This window comes from Harpia harpyja, chromosome 15, assembly GCF_026419915.1.
Source record: "Harpia harpyja isolate bHarHar1 chromosome 15, bHarHar1 primary haplotype, whole genome shotgun sequence".
Lineage (NCBI taxonomy): Eukaryota > Metazoa > Chordata > Aves > Accipitriformes > Accipitridae > Harpia > Harpia harpyja.
Window position 1 is genome coordinate 4,460,478 of NC_068954.1, and position 17,523 is coordinate 4,478,000.

The window sequence follows — 17,523 nt, forward strand, 5'->3', positions numbered from 1 at the left end:
CTTTCTTGTCGTCCTGACTGCGTGGAGCCTCTTTAACTACCCTCTTGGCAACTGCGCTGCCACCCTTCAATCAAAAATCATTAAATGGGGCAGAGATAATGAGCATGTAGCATATCAAAAGGAGGATGTTTGCTCGGGCTAAGGAGGAAAAGCTGTAAGGGCCTATAAGCAGCCGCCACTTCAAAGGCAGAAGGGGCTGATAAAGAGTCATTTGTTCCTGTTTGACTTATGTAAAAGGTCTGGTATGTCGGAGTCCCGTCTCGCAGACGCGGGTCCCCCCTCTCGGTGCTCGTGTGTCAGCAGTCGGGCAGCTGGGCACAAACAGCATCAGCCCAAGCATATAATCACTTGACTCCGTGCCGACAATGGGCACTTGTAGGGGGTGGTGGAGGGAGGGCTGGGGCACAATGGGAAGACAATTATTGCAGCTGCTCGGGAGGGCCATAATTCTTCCTGCAGAAAGTAGTTGGCTCTCGCAGGGCGTAGGGGAGAGCTCGAGCGTATTAGTCATCCTCCGACTTTTGGAAGCACTTCGCCGCGCCGGTGGGGTTTCGACAGCTGCTGGTGTACCGCCACTTTCCAATAATTGTACATTCTGGCAGGGGTCAACTTACTTTTGACCCTCTGCTTTTGTGCCCATCAGAAAGCCTTTTAGGGCAAACTGTGGGGAAGTGGCAGGGGTGCATTACATCCAAAATTAACGTCAGTAAATACGTATCAGATGCCAGCTCATTCACAAGCAGGCTCCTGAATTCACACAGCCTTTTGCTCAGGCCTGCATGGGGGAGAAAATGGGGGAGAAGGGGAGGGAAAACCCCATGACTGAGAAGATATTGTTATTCAAACGAAGAGGGCAGCTGAATGAAGCCACCTTGGCCAGCAGTTTGCGTTGGGCTCAGGCTTTCTCCATGCCCCCTTCCATCCAAAATTGCCTGGTGTCATGCAATTGTTTGTTTATCTTTGAAGGAGAAAAAAAGGTCTGTCTAACACAAAAGGCAAGAAAATATACCGTATGGAGGGGATTAAAGGAGTTAAGTTGCCCTGATGCTTTGCGTGCTTGCAGTTTTGTAAATTAGGCTTGGGCATGGGACAATGCAGGGGATGCTGAATGGAAAGAAATAATTGTAATGAGAATGTTTCTGCTAGGTGGGCTACCTGTGCAATGATCCTGTTAACAAAGGTACTCACTGCTACCTACATACATGAAACCCTGTTTAACCAACTCATAAGTCCCTTTCAAAATAATCTTTTCAGACCATTTTAAAGGAATTGGCATTAAAGGACAGATAACCCCACGTCCCTGCTGGATGCTGGGTGAAGGGGTGATGAGGAAGCTTGAGGCATCCCATGCCAGTCATTTCGACATCATCAGCTTTGCTTTGACATTATTCAGTCTTCGTAGCATCATCCTGATTTTCTCTGGGGCACCCCGTGTCTTGAGAGAAGCGTTCCTCAAAGGTCACTGATGGGCCCTGAAATTGCTGTGTGGCTCTCCGAAACACTGATGGGTTGTGGCTCAACCATGTTTCAGGAGAGTGGTCCTAACATGATGTGACCATGCTGAATCAAAAAAACCTTATTGTAACAAGGGAGGTGGAATGAAACGTCACACTGGGACATCTGTGATATTTTTAGGAGAAATATCGTGTGTAAATTACAATAATAACATTATGAGCTTTTTAAGTCTGTTACAAATATGAGCATATGGTGCCACAGCGTGGTACTGCTCCTTGGTTAAGGTCTCTGGGCAATACTGGAATTGGCTAAAAACCAGAGAGATGTTGTTTCCTTTTTGTTCACTTTTGAAATGTTTAAACGATTTTCTTTTGGAATGAAACAAAGTGTTGGCTTGCTTAATCTCCAGATTTTTCTCGGCTTTTTTCTAAAATTGAAGTGCTGGACACAAACGTTATTGAAAACATCACTGAAAGGATTATCAAACTTTTTATTTACCCTAAATACATTTTTCAGTAGACACAACTTTTATGGAGACGGGTCATCCTGCTGACTTTGCTCAGGCTACTCATGTGTAAGTTGTTAAGAGGGCCTGAGGCTCAACCTCGTATTACTGCTGTGTCAGAAGCAGGTTTACAGTTTCCATAGTTCTTCAAAAAAATAATTTGACTACCCTTATTGTCTTTTCTAAATTCCTAAAGAATGATCTCACTTCCATTACACTCTGTGGGTTTCTATAATTGCTTTGTATTGGAGAAAAAACAGGCCCTTAAGAATGTTTGTTTCTAATACTAAAATACAGAAAATAAATAAACAAAGATATTTTCTGCAGCCTTATTGCTCAGGGGTAAAGGAGAATCCTAGGTGAAAGACCTAAAGAATGGAGTTAATTTGTTACAGAGGACTGGCTGTACAGACAGGAGTCTTTTCTTTCAGCTAGATAAAACTCACCCTGTATCAGTTGCTGCAGAAGGTCAGTTGACCAGATGTGGGCTGCTCAGTGGCCTCCATGAAATGAAATGTCAGTTCTTAGCAAAAAGGTGCCCTTTGTAACGGACACAAAGAGAAAAATCAACCTTCTCCTGGCAGATGAGCTCCTGTCATTCTGGCATGGCAGCAGAGAGACCAAAGTATGTACCAGTTACAGAAATAAGATGATGAAGTGACCTTATAATCCTGTCAGGGATGGTCTTTTGACTATGCAATGTCTGCAGGAGGAATTTCATGCCTTCACCTCTGTCTCTGCAAATATTAATCTGCTATAAGCAAGAATCTGTGTCCATTAGCCCAAATTTTTTTTTTTTTTTTTTTTTTAAGATCTCTTCCCCTCACTGCAGTGTCCCCCTAATACCATATTTCTGGGTACCTCCTGCAATAGATCCTGGTAGAGAATGACATAGTATCCTATCCCAGGTTCTCCATTTTCTAGAGGTGTGTCTCACTGTGTTGTTGATTTTGCTGTCTAAAAGTTTTGATTTCCATGTGATGTATGTTAGCCCAATTGATGTTAAATAGCATGGAGTTGCTTGTTATTTGTAAGTCAGGCTATTGGAGCCATTTATCCTAGTTTCAGCCCTTCCTAATATCCACAGGCAAAATTCCCTGTCACTGCAAAGCTGATAAAAGACCAAGTTGCTCCTCCTTCATGCTCACTCAAGGAGCCCTGAACCAGAAGAAAGTTACTAGGACTATAGTCGAGACGGCCTGTATTTATGAATCACAGCCCAAACGTCCAGGAAGAGCTGTAATAAGACAGAAAATTGATGAGCCTTATAAAGGTTTTATACAACTAAACCCCTGGAGCCTTATAACTACATTTTGTGAAGAGTCACCTTAATTCAATGTTTACTAATGACGTCCTTCGTCTGTATTGCCTATATCTCTTCCTGTCCTGTACAGAAACAATGATAACATACTCGGCAGCAAAACAAAACAGCCAGAAGAACTGTGTCACTGTAGTCTTGAGTATTCCCAAGGCCTGTATCTCTCCTGTTTTGATCAGTTTTTAGGAGTATTTGTGGGAAATGGCACCAAAATACTGCTGATTCACAACCATTGCACTTTACACCCCATCGATATAAATAATTGTGCAAGTTGCAGGGCTGTGGAGAATTCAGCCCCGGATTCCTGCACTCGTGGAGGGTGTAAATGACTTATGATGGTTTGAATTGTCATGCTCTCTGGTTGGATGGCACTTCAAATATGAGAAACTTGCCCTGACTTTGGACGTGACTGTGCATAGTTAAGTCTTAACAGTTCCTTTCTTCACTGTGTAAGGGGACTGAACCCCTTTATGAGGTCTATATAGCATATTGATCAAGTTTTATGTCCTCTCAGGATTTAATTAGAACAGCTTTTCTCTGAACAATGCAAACATCCTTAATTAGACAATTGCACTGTAGTGTCTGCAAAATTAAGCAAAAAAACCCCCAACAAACCTGGCAAAATATATTTATCGAAAAAAGGATAGTGTCAGGGCTTGGTTCTCTCACTTTTCCTAAGACTGATGTAATACCTTTGGCTCCTGATTTGCCCTGCTATAAGTGAAAAGAGAAGGAAGGCCACCATAACCATAAAAGAGTATTGCCTAAAAGTCACATGAACTCTGTGTCAAAGACTTTAAATTAGCATCTTCACGTCATTCTTTCTCCTCAAAGGTTCATCTCGTGGCCACCCAAAGCCATGATGCTGTTCAGTTTGAGCTCTACGTGATGGTTTGGGGCTGATTGGCTTTACTGATGTATGGATCAGATCACAGCTACCGTTGGGAGAGAAGGTGTCACAGAAGAACAGGGCTGAGCCACCTGATTACTAATTAATCAGACATGAGAAAAACCTCATGGAATCAGTTTCTATTTAATTATGGAAGCCTCATTTGGCATAGGAGCATATGCTGCTAACTCAATCGAGTGCTTTTAACTGACATCAAATAGTAATTATCAGAAAGAATCAAGTTTTTTGATTATTCATACTAATTTATTGAACACTTAAAATTAATGAACCTCAGTTATTTTAAATTTGCTCGGTTGCACTGGGAGAAAAAGAGGGAGGCAGGGAAGGATGGTTCTCACAATTTAAAAGTACAGAGACTTGTTTAAAGATAAAATAAGTAAATTACAATATGGCATGAAATCCCATCGGTGGATTGATACACATGTAGGAAAGTTCCTGGCATGTTCTGCAACTGAGGAAAGTTCTGACAATGGCTTCATTTATACAATTCTTCTACCCCCCAAAAATCTTCCGATGACATTTTAAGGTCACCATAAGGGGTTGAACAGTGGAGAGGAGATTTATGTTTGTCAGAGTGTTTCTATTTTAACCTACGGTTGTTCCAGTCTGGTGACTGAAAGGAAGTGTCTTTATATCCCACTGGAGATGAAGAGGAGGTAGCCTTTTAGCTGGGTCTGAAGCAGTTTTCTCCTGCTCCTCTTAGTTTGATTTGCATTATCCTGGCCCTTCTCCTGCTGACAATATATTGGCACAAAGGTTACAACTGTGGTAATTGCTTCTGACCTCTTTTCACAGTAGAGAACACAGGGTCCCTGTCTTCAGTCTATAAAGTCTGACTAATTAAAGCATCTCTTTCAGATAACAGATTTGGGAAAAAAAAAAAATCAAAACCAAACTACAAAACAAAAGCTGTAATTCGCTGTTTGAGCCAGTTAATACATTATGCATTCAATGGTGTAATATCGCTTGTGTTAGTGGAACTGCTGTGGATTTATAGTGGGATAAATGAGATTCATGTTCCAGCCTAGAATTTCTGATTGTTGAATGTTTTCTTTCAGCTATTTCTAATGAGTTGTCTTGAGACCCTCCGTATCTGTAAATTAAAATGTGTTTGTTTAATCCTTTCACAAAGTACAAAAAAGACAAAAATACTTAGAAAACACATATAGGTGTTCTTAATATTTTTTTGTTGTTAGAAATGTAAAATGTTGTCAGAAAATCACATGTAACAATTGATTTACTATGATTTTGTTGTTGTTGTTTTTAATTTGTAAGGCCTTGCTGTAACTCCCTACAATTCTCTGTGTTCAGTCACAGGAGCTGACTTAATACAGGTCACACTGAAAGAGAAGGAAAGAGTATCTTTACCTACCCCAGGTGAGTGACAGTCTGTGTCTGAAAGGCTTGGTCTGGGAGTCACACCATTTCTTTTTTACTACTTTTTCAGAAATAGATTGCTATTTTTCACTTCAATATTTTGTACATTTATCAACCCAACAGGGGTTCTTGGCATTCATTTAAGCATTTCATTGAGCCATATCTACCATTGCTCAAGATAAATGTGTGATTCCACAGTATAAAAGACTATAAACTTTTGCTAAGAATTACCATAGCAGATCAGAAAGGTCATGGAGAATGTAAGACTACAGTGTATTTTAGTGCTCCATAGTGATCTTAGTGTAATACTGTGACATTACTGCACAGTTACGTGTCAAATCAGACAGAAAAATACACCAGAGACAAGGGAGACCTCCAAAGTTTGGTCTTAGTTGCATAGCTGCCTTGCTGCGTATTAACAACAATAATAATTTATGTGGCAATAGGGTTTAGAGACCTTTTTGCGGAGAGTTTCCCCCTGAACAAACAGGTACTGTAAAGACAGACCCAGCCTTAAGGAGCTCCACCTGGGTTTAATTTCTCTGTGTTTCCCTGTGCTGGCAACAGAGGGCTTTTCTACTTCACAACGTTACTGAGCTGAGTCTAGCCCCCCCCAACTTAGGCATGAACTTGCTCCTGTGTTTTCAATACCTAATGAAACCCTCCTCAAGAAAAAAAATGCTGGAATTTCCTTTACAGTGGTAGGACAGAGGTAGGTGCTTGTAGAGGCCTCCAGGGGGAGGCCCTGCCTGCGTTAGTTTAGGGCTTACTAAACTCAGTGTACAGGATTTCCCCTTGAAGCCTTTTCTTCCTCTCTTGGTGGCAGAACAAACTTAGGCAATCAATTTATGAAGACTGGCTCATTAGCTGTCTAAAATACAAGTGCAAGTTAAGCACCTACGTTTTGTGAACTTAATTTGTCCCAATATTTTCCTGGTGTTAAGGCTCAGAAGTTTCCTTTTGGACTGAGCTGAAAAATAAATCTTTGGGGAACGAGCAGGAGTTGTCACACGTCTCAGTCAAGCTGCTTTTCCAAGGCAGGTCTTAATTACCCCTTGCAATGGGAACACTCCTTCTTTTCTGAGGGCTAACAAGGTTTTGAGAGTTCATCACTCATTTTTTAAAATCTTTCATACTTTGGGAAAGAATAGAAATTCCCATACCCTGGGAATTCAATCTCCTTTCTAGAGCACCGGGGGAGAAAAAAATGCATGAGAAGAGTTGGCGCTTTCTGGTAAGGTTAGTTACCATTTTGATCATCTGGTTTTGCCACCAAGTGCAGGTGACTGGCTTTTATTTTCATTTGTTCATCTTAATTTTGTATTCAAAGTGCTCAGAGCTTTGGATGGCATAAATAAAAATAATATAAGCAGTTGTTTGTGAAGTGTATTCACAAGGCACAAGCTAAGTCTGACAAACCTCAAGATGTGCTTTGCTTTTGATGGGTCCCAAAGAATTTGAATCTGTTTTTTTCAGCTATCTCCCTGCCCTGTAACTCTGAAAACATGGTCCTGGGAGAGATCTTTTTTTCCCATCAGGCAGCTTCCTTTAAGCATGGAAGATAAGAAAGAGCAGTTAGTGTTGCTTCATCAGTGACAAAAGGAGGATGTTAATGCCACAGATGCTTGACTATCAAAGAAATGGTAATTCTTCCAGCGACTGAAAATGATAATTCTGTCTTTGTATGTCCTGTTTTGTAGTTCCTTCTGATGCTGTCTTGAAATGGTCACACCCAGAGACATGGAATGATGTGGAAAAAGGCTGGGGTGGATCCAACTGCAGCGTCCCAGGCCCTGGGGAAGACGTCATCATCTTACCTAGTAAGGAAGGAAAGGTGTTTAATTTCTGTAGGGGTGCTGGGGTCTGTTGACATTAAGATATGTATTTGTGTTGCAACACAGGCTCCCTGGCACTAGTGTCCATTCTAGCGTGTGCAGGACACCACAATTGTTCCTTGTCACATTGAAATCTCAGTTACAGTACAAAAGTGTGATTTTTGGAAGGGAATAATCATTCTTTTCCATTTACACACATACACAGACACACACAGTTACTCATCCTGGTACACAAGCTTAAGTATATGCAGGGACTTTGTTTCAGGAGCAGAGAATTTTCAAGACCCAGAATCACACCTCACAAAGAGCTCATCTCTTGACCCACCTCTCTGTGTTTTGTTCAGGGAGCATATTTTACCTTTCCACAATTGTACCACCTTCCATTTTATTTTCCTGTTGCAATTCCCACTATCAATGATAATCTCTCACGCCATTTGCTGTGGATGCCTCCTAGACATTTTAGCCTGTGCCTGTATTTCAACCTCAGACTTGAGTTACATTTAAACCCCAGCTCAGCTTACAACCTTATTGCATGAGCAACCTTCTGAACTCTAGCAAATATATTAGGCAACTTGCAATGATATCTGGAGGAAAAAACTTCTGATAACCATTTTACATAATAGCTGACCCTGCTCTGATGAGGAAGCTGGACTAGGTGAGGTCCCGAGGTCCCTTGCAGACATAATTATTGTATGTTCCTATAAATACTGTGTGATATGTGCCTGACGTACTCTAGTACCTGGTGCTGGCTCCTCCTCATTTGTTTGAAACCGGGTAAGTCTCTCTACGTACCACAGCTCCACTTCTGGAAATAGGGATGACACTGCTCCCTATGTCTTCCTCTTCCACCTGTTTTTGGCTTATGAAGTCTTTCTGGAAGGAAGTTTCTGTTGCTTTGTGTTGGCATTTGGGCATGGAGCCTCAGTCATGGTCAGGGCTTCTCTGTCCTGTGTCATTAAATGTAATTTATATAATTTTAGGTTAAATTAAGAATTATGTTCAACCTTCAATGAATATTTAGCTTAATCTTCAGTTTTCTGATAAATGTGAAAAACCCCTATATTGTTTGAAATAATGCTTTTCTTCACTTTTTGGGGGGAACTTACATTGAACTGAAGAGTAGATAATTTCCATTTTCTGATTATATCTCTCTTTCCTGTCAAACAAGCACAATGTGTTTTGTTTTGGGTTTTTTTTTTTTTTCAGTTCTGCCGTCTCACTAGCTATAATGCATAAATGTGGTTAAGTGTAAGTTCAGAGGCCAGAGAAGGCAAAGAAATGTCCCTCCAGGGTTTGCTTATCTCCTGTAGGTCCTGTGTCCTATGTGCATCTAAGGTAAACAGTAACCACATATGTTTAGGCATCTTAACCGGTTCCTTGTCATCACAATTAGTAGAGCTGGAAGAGTTACTGAGCTGACCAAATGTGGGTATCTAATGTGAATTGAGTTGTTCTTCACTGATGGTATTATGTAGAGCTCCAGAGCTCAAGTCACTTGCTTATATGAAGATATCTAATGTTGTCTGAAGCACTCCAGGAGCATCCTGCCTAGCCAGGTGAAACCCTAGATGGTCATAGGGTGTCCCCTATGTCATATTTGCCAGTCCTGTGTGAGGCCTCAAATATCCAAGAGCATTTCAGAGAGTACTAAATGCATAAATGAATTTACTATGGTGGGACCTTAGACACCTACATCCCATCAGACAGCTCAGTTCAGGTGCCATAAATTGAGGCCTGAACCTCATTTCTCCAGAGCGTGTTCAGCAGCACCTGAGGTGTGAACCTAGCTTGCAGTTAATGTATGTCCTCTGAACCATGATGTGAAGGTCTACATCTGTTTCCCTTGACAGTATAAGTAACACTAGCATTCATATAAAGGTCTTGCCAGAGAGAAGCTGTACCAGAACAGGGGATTGACCCTCAATCTCCAAAGTCCAAATGCAGCACCCATAATGCTGGACTTGCTTTCATCCTCCAACAGCATTAATCCAGTACTTGATGTTGAACATGTGCCTGCTTGCCATTCAGAAACACAGAAAGTGTCCTTTCTGTCCTGTGCTCCCTGGTTCTTACTTCTGTCTCACCTCCGTTATACCTGACCCCTTATGGAGGCATTAAACAGTGAGGCATTTTCCATGTGCTTTGCTTTCTTTTGGATCCTCTTGCCATGGTTGGATTTTGCATGCCGTTGCGTATTTTGACCTTAAGAACAAGGTCAGAGATAAGACCAGGTCGTTCGTTTCAACTTCCTGTGTATCACGTTATAACCAGTTCACCAATATCAACCCATGACTGGCAAAAGACCAGATCATTTCAGTCTTCAAAATCACGTGTCAGATGCAGATAGGAAAAGGCACAAAAGTGCCGCTGAAAGCTAAGACCTCTGCGCTCACAGTGAGTTAATTATGTGGAGTGTGATCAGGAGGTCACAGGAGGTAAATCACAATTTACGCAGAAACAGAAAGTAGAAAATAAATAAATATATAAAAAGGTTTGGTTAAGGATTTGGAGTTCTGATGTTTAGATTAGATTAAGAGAGTGGAAGCTGGATGCTGCGGTTGTGATGGTCCTTTGGTACATTGCAAACTCACCTATAAATAAAACTGTTCTGTGCTTCCTGCAAAGGTGAGTGTAATCCTCTCGATAAAATAACTCATTTTAGCTGGCACATGAGATATTGACCATGGCCTTTGTCACATACCACAAGGCTTTTCATGACTAAGCTGTGCCTGAATCATTGCACGTTGCTGCCCACAGCCCAGCCCAACTGATCTAGTTCTAGGACTGGAAACAATACCGCTGCATCAGCATGCTGGTATACCAGAACTAATTAGCTCTCCTGAGAGGCAAAGCTCATTAGCTCAGGCCTGGCGCTGTGCAGCATGACCGCACAGCCTTTGGGGTCAGAACTAATGTCTCACAAATTTAGAGCAGTTCTGGTTTGGTCAGTTTAACTGGGGAATGTCTGCACTGCGCTGCAGGGTGTGGTATAGGGATTCTCTTTAGCATACTGGTGCCTACTGGTTGGGAGGCAGCAGGGTAAGGGTTGGACTATTAGACAGGTTCTGTGTTTTACCATGGACAGGAATGTCCTCTGCCTATGAGGAACTGAGGGGCCAGGACAATAAAGTTTGCCCAAAACCAGAATGCAAATTCGTGCCTGAGCAGCAGGATGAGACCCTGGGAGTTCCCAGTTCTGAATCACTGTGCTCAGCTGCTTAGAGCAGGGTGCTCCACAGTGTACAATAAAACTGTCTCTGCTCTTCAGAGGAGCTTTACTGAACAGAAAAACCACAACAAAATCCTTAATGGATGAAAAGGAAAGAGGCAAATGATAAGTAAAAATGTACTGCCTGCTAGGACCGGTGGAGAGCCATACTCTGTGGCTGTCTTCTTCCCATCAATGTTAAAAATCTCTAGCTCCCATCACTAGAGTAGATATGTGTGTTTAGTTGGTGTGCAGAGACTATTCTCCTCTCCAGTGCTTTTCTGGAATTCTCCTTCAATTTTAGCCCAAGAACATGAACATAAATATGAACACAAGCTGTCTATCACCCAATCTATTTTGAGAGAGAACTGCTCTGTTGCATGCCTGCCTTTTCTGATCATCCTCCCTCTACTTTCTTTTTACGCCCCCTTTTCATTCTTGCTGGCTTTGAGGTGTTGAAACACTTTTTCACAGCTGGAGTCAACAGAGTGCAGGGTCTTAAATTGGAGTCATAGTCATCAGTGGTGTGATAAGGGCACTGGATTTGTTGCTCAAATGAAGGCACCTAAAATGTAGTTAGGCAAGATGAATTTTCTGTCCATTTGTCATACTTTGCTTTGCTGACAGAAGTGTGTATATGAGTTTCCAGTTACAAGAAAGTCAGCCCCTTGCTTGGATCCAAAATCTTAAATGAAATCGACAATTTTTAAATTTATCTTTACTTGTAGCATTTTATGGATGTTTCCCTTCCCATTTCCACTGTTTTCTGCATATCCTGCTAAACTCAGAATGACTCCAGATGGCTACAGAAAAGTGAGAGTTTGTCCCCATGAGAACAAACTTTGTGCTGCTGTACACACCAAAATAAGTTTTTGCGATACACTCCTGGCAAGGTGCAGCTGTGTCTCACTCTTCACTGTCTTTTAGTTACTTAAAATTTTCCTCTGGGAGCCATCCATAATGATTTTCAGGTTGAAAGCCAAGCCATGGACCTACTTCTGGTATGCTGCGCATTACTGGGTAAGTCCTTTCAGCCCCCCAAAACCAGTTTTAGAGTCTTATAAAAACAAATAATAGATGTTTAGTGCTCATTTCTAGTGTGAAGAAGTGCAGGGGAAGACTTTGGTCTGGGCCTGACAGTGCTGAAATCTCTGAACTAATGTGGATTCCCAGAGTTCACTAAAGAGCTAGGGCGCTGCCTAAACTTGGCTAATGAAGGCTTCAATTTGCTTATTTAACAAAATAAGCAAAATTGCATCACTAGGGCTGCCTCATGGGCTGGACTCAGGAAAGTTTGAACAGCTAGAAAACACCTCTATTAGCAAAATGTTCATATTAAACCCCAAGTTTTTGTGTCACTGCTTGGTGTCTGCTTGACATCTAGAGGGTGTTTTTTGGAGGGTTTGGAAATCGGGGTCATGTACTATGTTATTCCATTTTTTGCCCTGTTTTGAAAGCATTGGTGGGACGTCAGGAGTTCGTAGACTTCTTTGTACAAGGATGAGTTTCACTTGCAACAGAGGTGGGTCCCTCATGTTAAAGTGACTTCTAGTGTTGGTGTGTTACAAGTTCCCTCAGTGTCTGGCTCCGTAGTGGATAAAAGTCTCTTCCAGCCCCAGCTGGAAATCTTTAGCTCAGGCTGCAACAACTTGTGCTTTTATCTCTGGAGGTTCATCCTGCAGAGCCACAGCCATCCCACAAGGACCTCTCACACGCATCGGGCTTCAGCAGTCACACCACCTTCAAAGACAAGCTGGATAGTTTAGTCATGCCATTCTGGCGGCCAGCAGTGGCATTAGCTTTTCAAGCCCTTGGATTTTCAGGGCTTTGGTTTATGGTTTTCAGTGTGACACACTCCTGATGCAGCACTCTCTGGGTGGAAGGAGAACGTGTTATAATTCCAGGCAATGGAATGCTGTTTTGAAGGGTATTGATATGATATCATGTAGCCTCTGGCAATTTCTCTCTTCTTTTTTTTTCTTTTTTTTTTTTTTTTTTTCCAGTGGTGGAATTCACTCTGTTATTCATTTTCTGATTTTGATTTTCTTTGAACTTTTTCTGTTTGAAGAGATGAATGCTGGGGTACTGTATCTCATATAATAGCTCTTCTGTTGTGCCTGATTTCCATTCAATGGCATGCTATGGTGTTTTATATAGTGATGCGGTTGATCAAAGGCATTTTATGTCATTGCTGGAGTCATTAGCGACTTCTCAGTGTTGTACGTCTGAACATTAAGACTGTGGCATACCTGTGAGCTTTTGTCTGAAGAAAGTATATATATAATGAAACGTAGCCCTGTTTTCACGCTCAAACTATGGTTTCCTGAAAGTGGTTGCTGCCATTATGTGAATGTCTTCATGGGAGAAAAACAACTTCTGTTTGTCTTTCTCTGAAGGTAACTCCCTTGAGCTCAGTGACCTAAAGTTTATGATTTTAACCACTTAGTCATCATCTCCCTCTACTACATAAATGAGTGTATTCTGTAAGGACCGTGTAAGGAAGTCTTCTTTGAATCTGTTTGCTTTCCTCCTCAAGTGTGGAAGGACTTTTTTTCCTCAAAGGAGCGTTCTGTTATTTCTACAGAGCAACGTTTCACCCTCCCAGGACTTCACACCCCAAGCATCACATCCCAGAGTGTTGTTCTTTTAAACTGAGGAAACTATAGGTTTGCAGAGATATCTCTGAATGGGGGAATTTCTCACTCCTGTGTTTCAGGGCTCACATACGTGATGCTACAGTTACAGAGCACTCAGCATTTCCTTTATAAACCTTTTTTAGAAAGATGTGCAACTCAGCAAAAATATCTGTTCCAGACTGAAACTTGACATATAAATGGTATGCCTAGGAGCACTTCTTCTTTTCCTTGTAAAAATGTTTCAGTCTGTGTTTGATGAATATACTTATGGCCTTTGTCAACTGCAGCTTTTTGCCACATTCTTGAGCTGTGATTTCACAAACTAGATTCCCCTTCTGTCTGAGAGATATCATTTTAACAACATCTTCCCCCTTATTCTCTTCTCTGTTTCATATCCTCACATACTGTGCCTTCACTTCCCAGCTCTGCAGGGCATAGGACTATACCTGTCCTGTGAAGAGATTATAGACAGGAGTTTCTTCATGCCTGTAAAAATGTGTCAAGTGCTAACAGTATGGGATTTAGGGGAAAAAAAAAAGATTACGCTTGCTCTGTAGAGACTTATTACATCTGAATGCTGTGAAAATTTTGCATGCTTGAAAGATTCTTCAGCCCAAGGATGCAGGGAATTTCTTTTGAGATGAGGTGTTCAGAGTAACCATGGTTGCTGCAGTACTTGGCATAGTCCTTGAGAACAGAGGTCCTGGGCTTTCAGGGTGCCCCTTGCTGATATCCAGAGAGAAAGAAGAAAAGAAAAAAAAAAAAAATGAGAAAGGAAGAGGTGGGATGATTGAGTTACAGGAATAAAGTAGGAACATGTATGTAGAAGAGACAAACAAATCTGCAAGCAGAGCCCGGACCATGCAGAAGTTTTCTCTCCCTCGAAGCTGTCAAAATTCAGGGCTGCAAAACCAGAGAATCAAAAACTAGGAAATGCTATTATTAAAGGTAGTCTACTCATATTTTTTTCAGTCCACTTCTGAGTGTACTTCATGTAGGTTTTGATTATGTTTCCTACAAACAGGGCTCGGAAAAATTCTTAAACCTTTGTGCTAAATGGTTGGAGTCAGCCCCTAATTACATTTTTGGGGGAAAGGACTTTCCCTGTGCTACCTATTGCGTGGTCATTTGTGTCTTTATCCAAAGCAGCTGCTAATGGCTATAGGCAGAAGCAAAACCGTGAAGTAGCTGGTCCACTTCCCGAGACACTTCATGGCTCCTCCTATGTTTCACACCAAAACTGCTTCAAGTGGCCCATTCTCACCACTCTGTGAAAATCCATTGGAAAATACGTGTGTTCCTTAATCTCTCCTGTTTTGTATACCTGTTCCTCACAACAAATGCATATGAGATCAATGAAAGTCACAGCAAATCTCTGGGTAGAATTTGGCAGCTGTCATTATGTTGAAGATTCTTGTTTTCTGCCAGCTATTTCGATGAAAGTCACAATTAGATCATCTCACTGAACCCTTTGTTAAGGAAATACCTTGCTTTTCCTTCTTCCAGGGACATCCACTGACTCAGAGATGCACCATACCTGGAAGCTGTTACTCTTGTCAATAATGAAAGCAGATGGAAACCACAATTTAAGGGCCTGAGCTGTTTTCCAGTGCAATCAACTGAAAAGCTCCTAGTGACATCAAAAAGCATTAGATGAGCCCTGAGGGTGGAATTCACCTCTGCGTGGTGGGCTACCTCTAAACGATACACCATTTACATCCTTCCTCATGTCCTACTTGGAAAACTTAAGTGGCATTTAAAAGGTTCACAGGCTGCAGACTTGCAGCTTTAGGAGGCAGCAATGACGCTGCCATTGTGCTCAATCGACAGTTCCCACTCTGTTTTGCAATATTAAAATAGGCTCCTTGTTTTGTCCTTAAGGATCTGAGGGAATGGTGCTTCTCCTGGTGACTGTTAACTAATTTAATAGTAGGGAATGAGTAGTCCTACGAGTATAGAATTGAAGAAGTCTGGCTTCCTGCAGATTGTGTTCACGTAAGCAAAGCTTTCCTCTTGGTTGGTGAGGAAGAGGTGGGCTTTTATACACAAAACCTGAGAGCAAAGCCAAACTGCAGAGAGGGAAAAGCAGTGACAGGGTGGCATTGGAGGTCTGTGGCGGTGTGTGGCTTCCGCGTGTCACGCTGATCACTGCTGGTAACAAGGTGGGGACCTGCAGGCTCTTTGTGCCATGAAGTGCCTATTTGACACCATTGGATGTTTTCACTTCCATCAGTCTTGTTCTCTTCAATGCCATGAGGGAAAAATGCTGTTTGGACACAGCTTAACTTAGTCCTGGTTCATTGCATTGAGTGGTTTAACATTTATTTTCATAAACAGACCCAGATTCACCTAGCGAGACTAACACACCTCTAACTTGCGGCCCATCACATGCATTTTTAAAGGTTCAAGCAACACTTGATGAGGCTTAAGCATGGAACAATATCATTGTAAATATGATGGTATTATTAATTTATCAGATTACAGCCACACCATGGAACCTCAGCTGTAGATGAAGCTCTCTGGTTGTGGATGCTGCACAAACACACAAGCCCTGCTCCAGTAGTTCTAAGCAAAAACAATCTAAATAAAGCAAAACTCAAGCAAAGCTAACATTATTCACCTCCACGCCCCACTTTTTTGGTGAGTAGTGTTGGTAGGCTGCCATTGTTCTAAACAACCCTCTGCTTTGTTTCTCAGACCGGACCATCCTGGTAGATACGGCTCTTCCCCCTCTGAGAGGTCTCTATGTCCTGGGGACCCTCGAGTTCCCCAGCAACTCCAGCAATGTCCTGAGCGCAGCCTGTATCGTGGTGCTGGGGGGTACGCTGAAAGTGGGTAAGTGAGCAGCCGGTCTTCTGGATGCCTGGGTTTTTTTTTCTGCTCTTGATAGATAGAGAAAGTGGAAGAAAGACTGCATAGTGTTACTATAAACATGCTGGCCATCCTAATGCCCCATAGCTATCTGGATATCTGCAGTGTGGACACCCAGAGTCCATGTTAAGCACAATGATTATCCACTGGAGCTAATTACCTGTTCATTTAATAGCAACATATTACAAATACTACTATCTTCACCCCAGTGAAGCTAATGGCAATACTCCATCTCATCGTGGCTGAGATTTTATCTGATATGTGTAAAAGTCCTCCCTACTTTATGTGGGGTTGCTTTATGAGACAGTAATTCCTCAGGGCAGGATCTACCTTAGTGTTCAGGCAGTGCCTGGTGTCTGTGGGCATTAGTAAGACACTTTGTAGATGACACAGAAGTATTTAAAGCCAATATAAACAGAGTCACGGAGAATCCCCAGAGTGCCTGGAAATCCTGCTGTGGCATGAAACTGGCACAGCTGGATTCAGCACATTCGTTCCTCTCATCCCTCTGTACAGATGAGCACCAGGACTTCAGCGAGGTACCACCTTGCCCCTACTTCTAGTGGTTTCAGAGTCCCCAGTGTCACTGGGGCTGTTCCACATTATTTGCAACAGACAGGATTGATGGTTTTCCCCACAGAAGTAATTACTCACATAATTCCCTTTAAATATCAAGGTTCCTAAAGCCAGGCATTGTATTTACTTACAGGAATCCTTAGGACTCTGGGATCACGTTGTTGATCACTGCTTGACCTTTCTCAAGATTGGTTTCATGAACTTTAAAAAGAGAATTTGTTTGTGTAATCACCTCCTGAGGAAGTCTGCTCTAATATTTGTTTGTTGTTAATCTCAAGGGACTGTTTAGTTAATACAGTACTGGCCAAAAGAGTTATTTCCCTGTCTTGTGTTTTTCTTTTGAAAAAGAGGTTTGAAAGCCTAATCTGGGAGGTTAATATATACGTATACTTAAAAGAGGCTCAGTTGTTTCTTACTTACACTCTTTTGTACTTTAAATATGGTTTCATATTGGTTTTAAGAAAAAGCATGTGTTCATTGCTAAAAACACTTATTAAAAAAACATTGACGCATTTCTTTGCTGCACAAACTCCCCTCCAGCACATCTGTGCGTAGTAATGATATTAAAAGCCAAACAGGTATTTGCAGCTGTTGAATCGTAGTCCAGCATCTTCTGGAGAGCTATCCTTGCTCTTGTTTCAGCTGTGAGATGATAGGTGGGTAGAGACTTTGCAAGTTTCCCACATCTTACACTGGCTTCTATGCTTGCTTGTAAAACTGGGAGTGCACGCTTCTTTTCCCTTCCTCTTTCTCTTCCCATGTGTTCGAGGCCTAAAGGTAGCTTCTTGGAGCCCATCTGTCTAATCCTGACTCTTCCATGCCTGAAGGAAGG

The 17,523-nt window shown here is 41.9% G+C and overlaps 1 protein-coding gene across 1 annotated transcript in view; it reads left to right on the top strand.

Moving 5' to 3' along the window:
* Nucleotides 1-17,523, top strand: part of PKHD1 (PKHD1 ciliary IPT domain containing fibrocystin/polyductin) — a 263,656-nt gene that overhangs the window by 153,200 nt on the left and 92,933 nt on the right. The window contains exons 49-51 of the mRNA XM_052810279.1: nt 5,500-5,565; nt 7,266-7,385; nt 15,942-16,079. Coding sequence (XP_052666239.1) covers nt 5,500-5,565; nt 7,266-7,385; nt 15,942-16,079 — 324 coding nt within the window. The remainder of the gene's footprint in view (nt 1-5,499; nt 5,566-7,265; nt 7,386-15,941; nt 16,080-17,523) is intronic.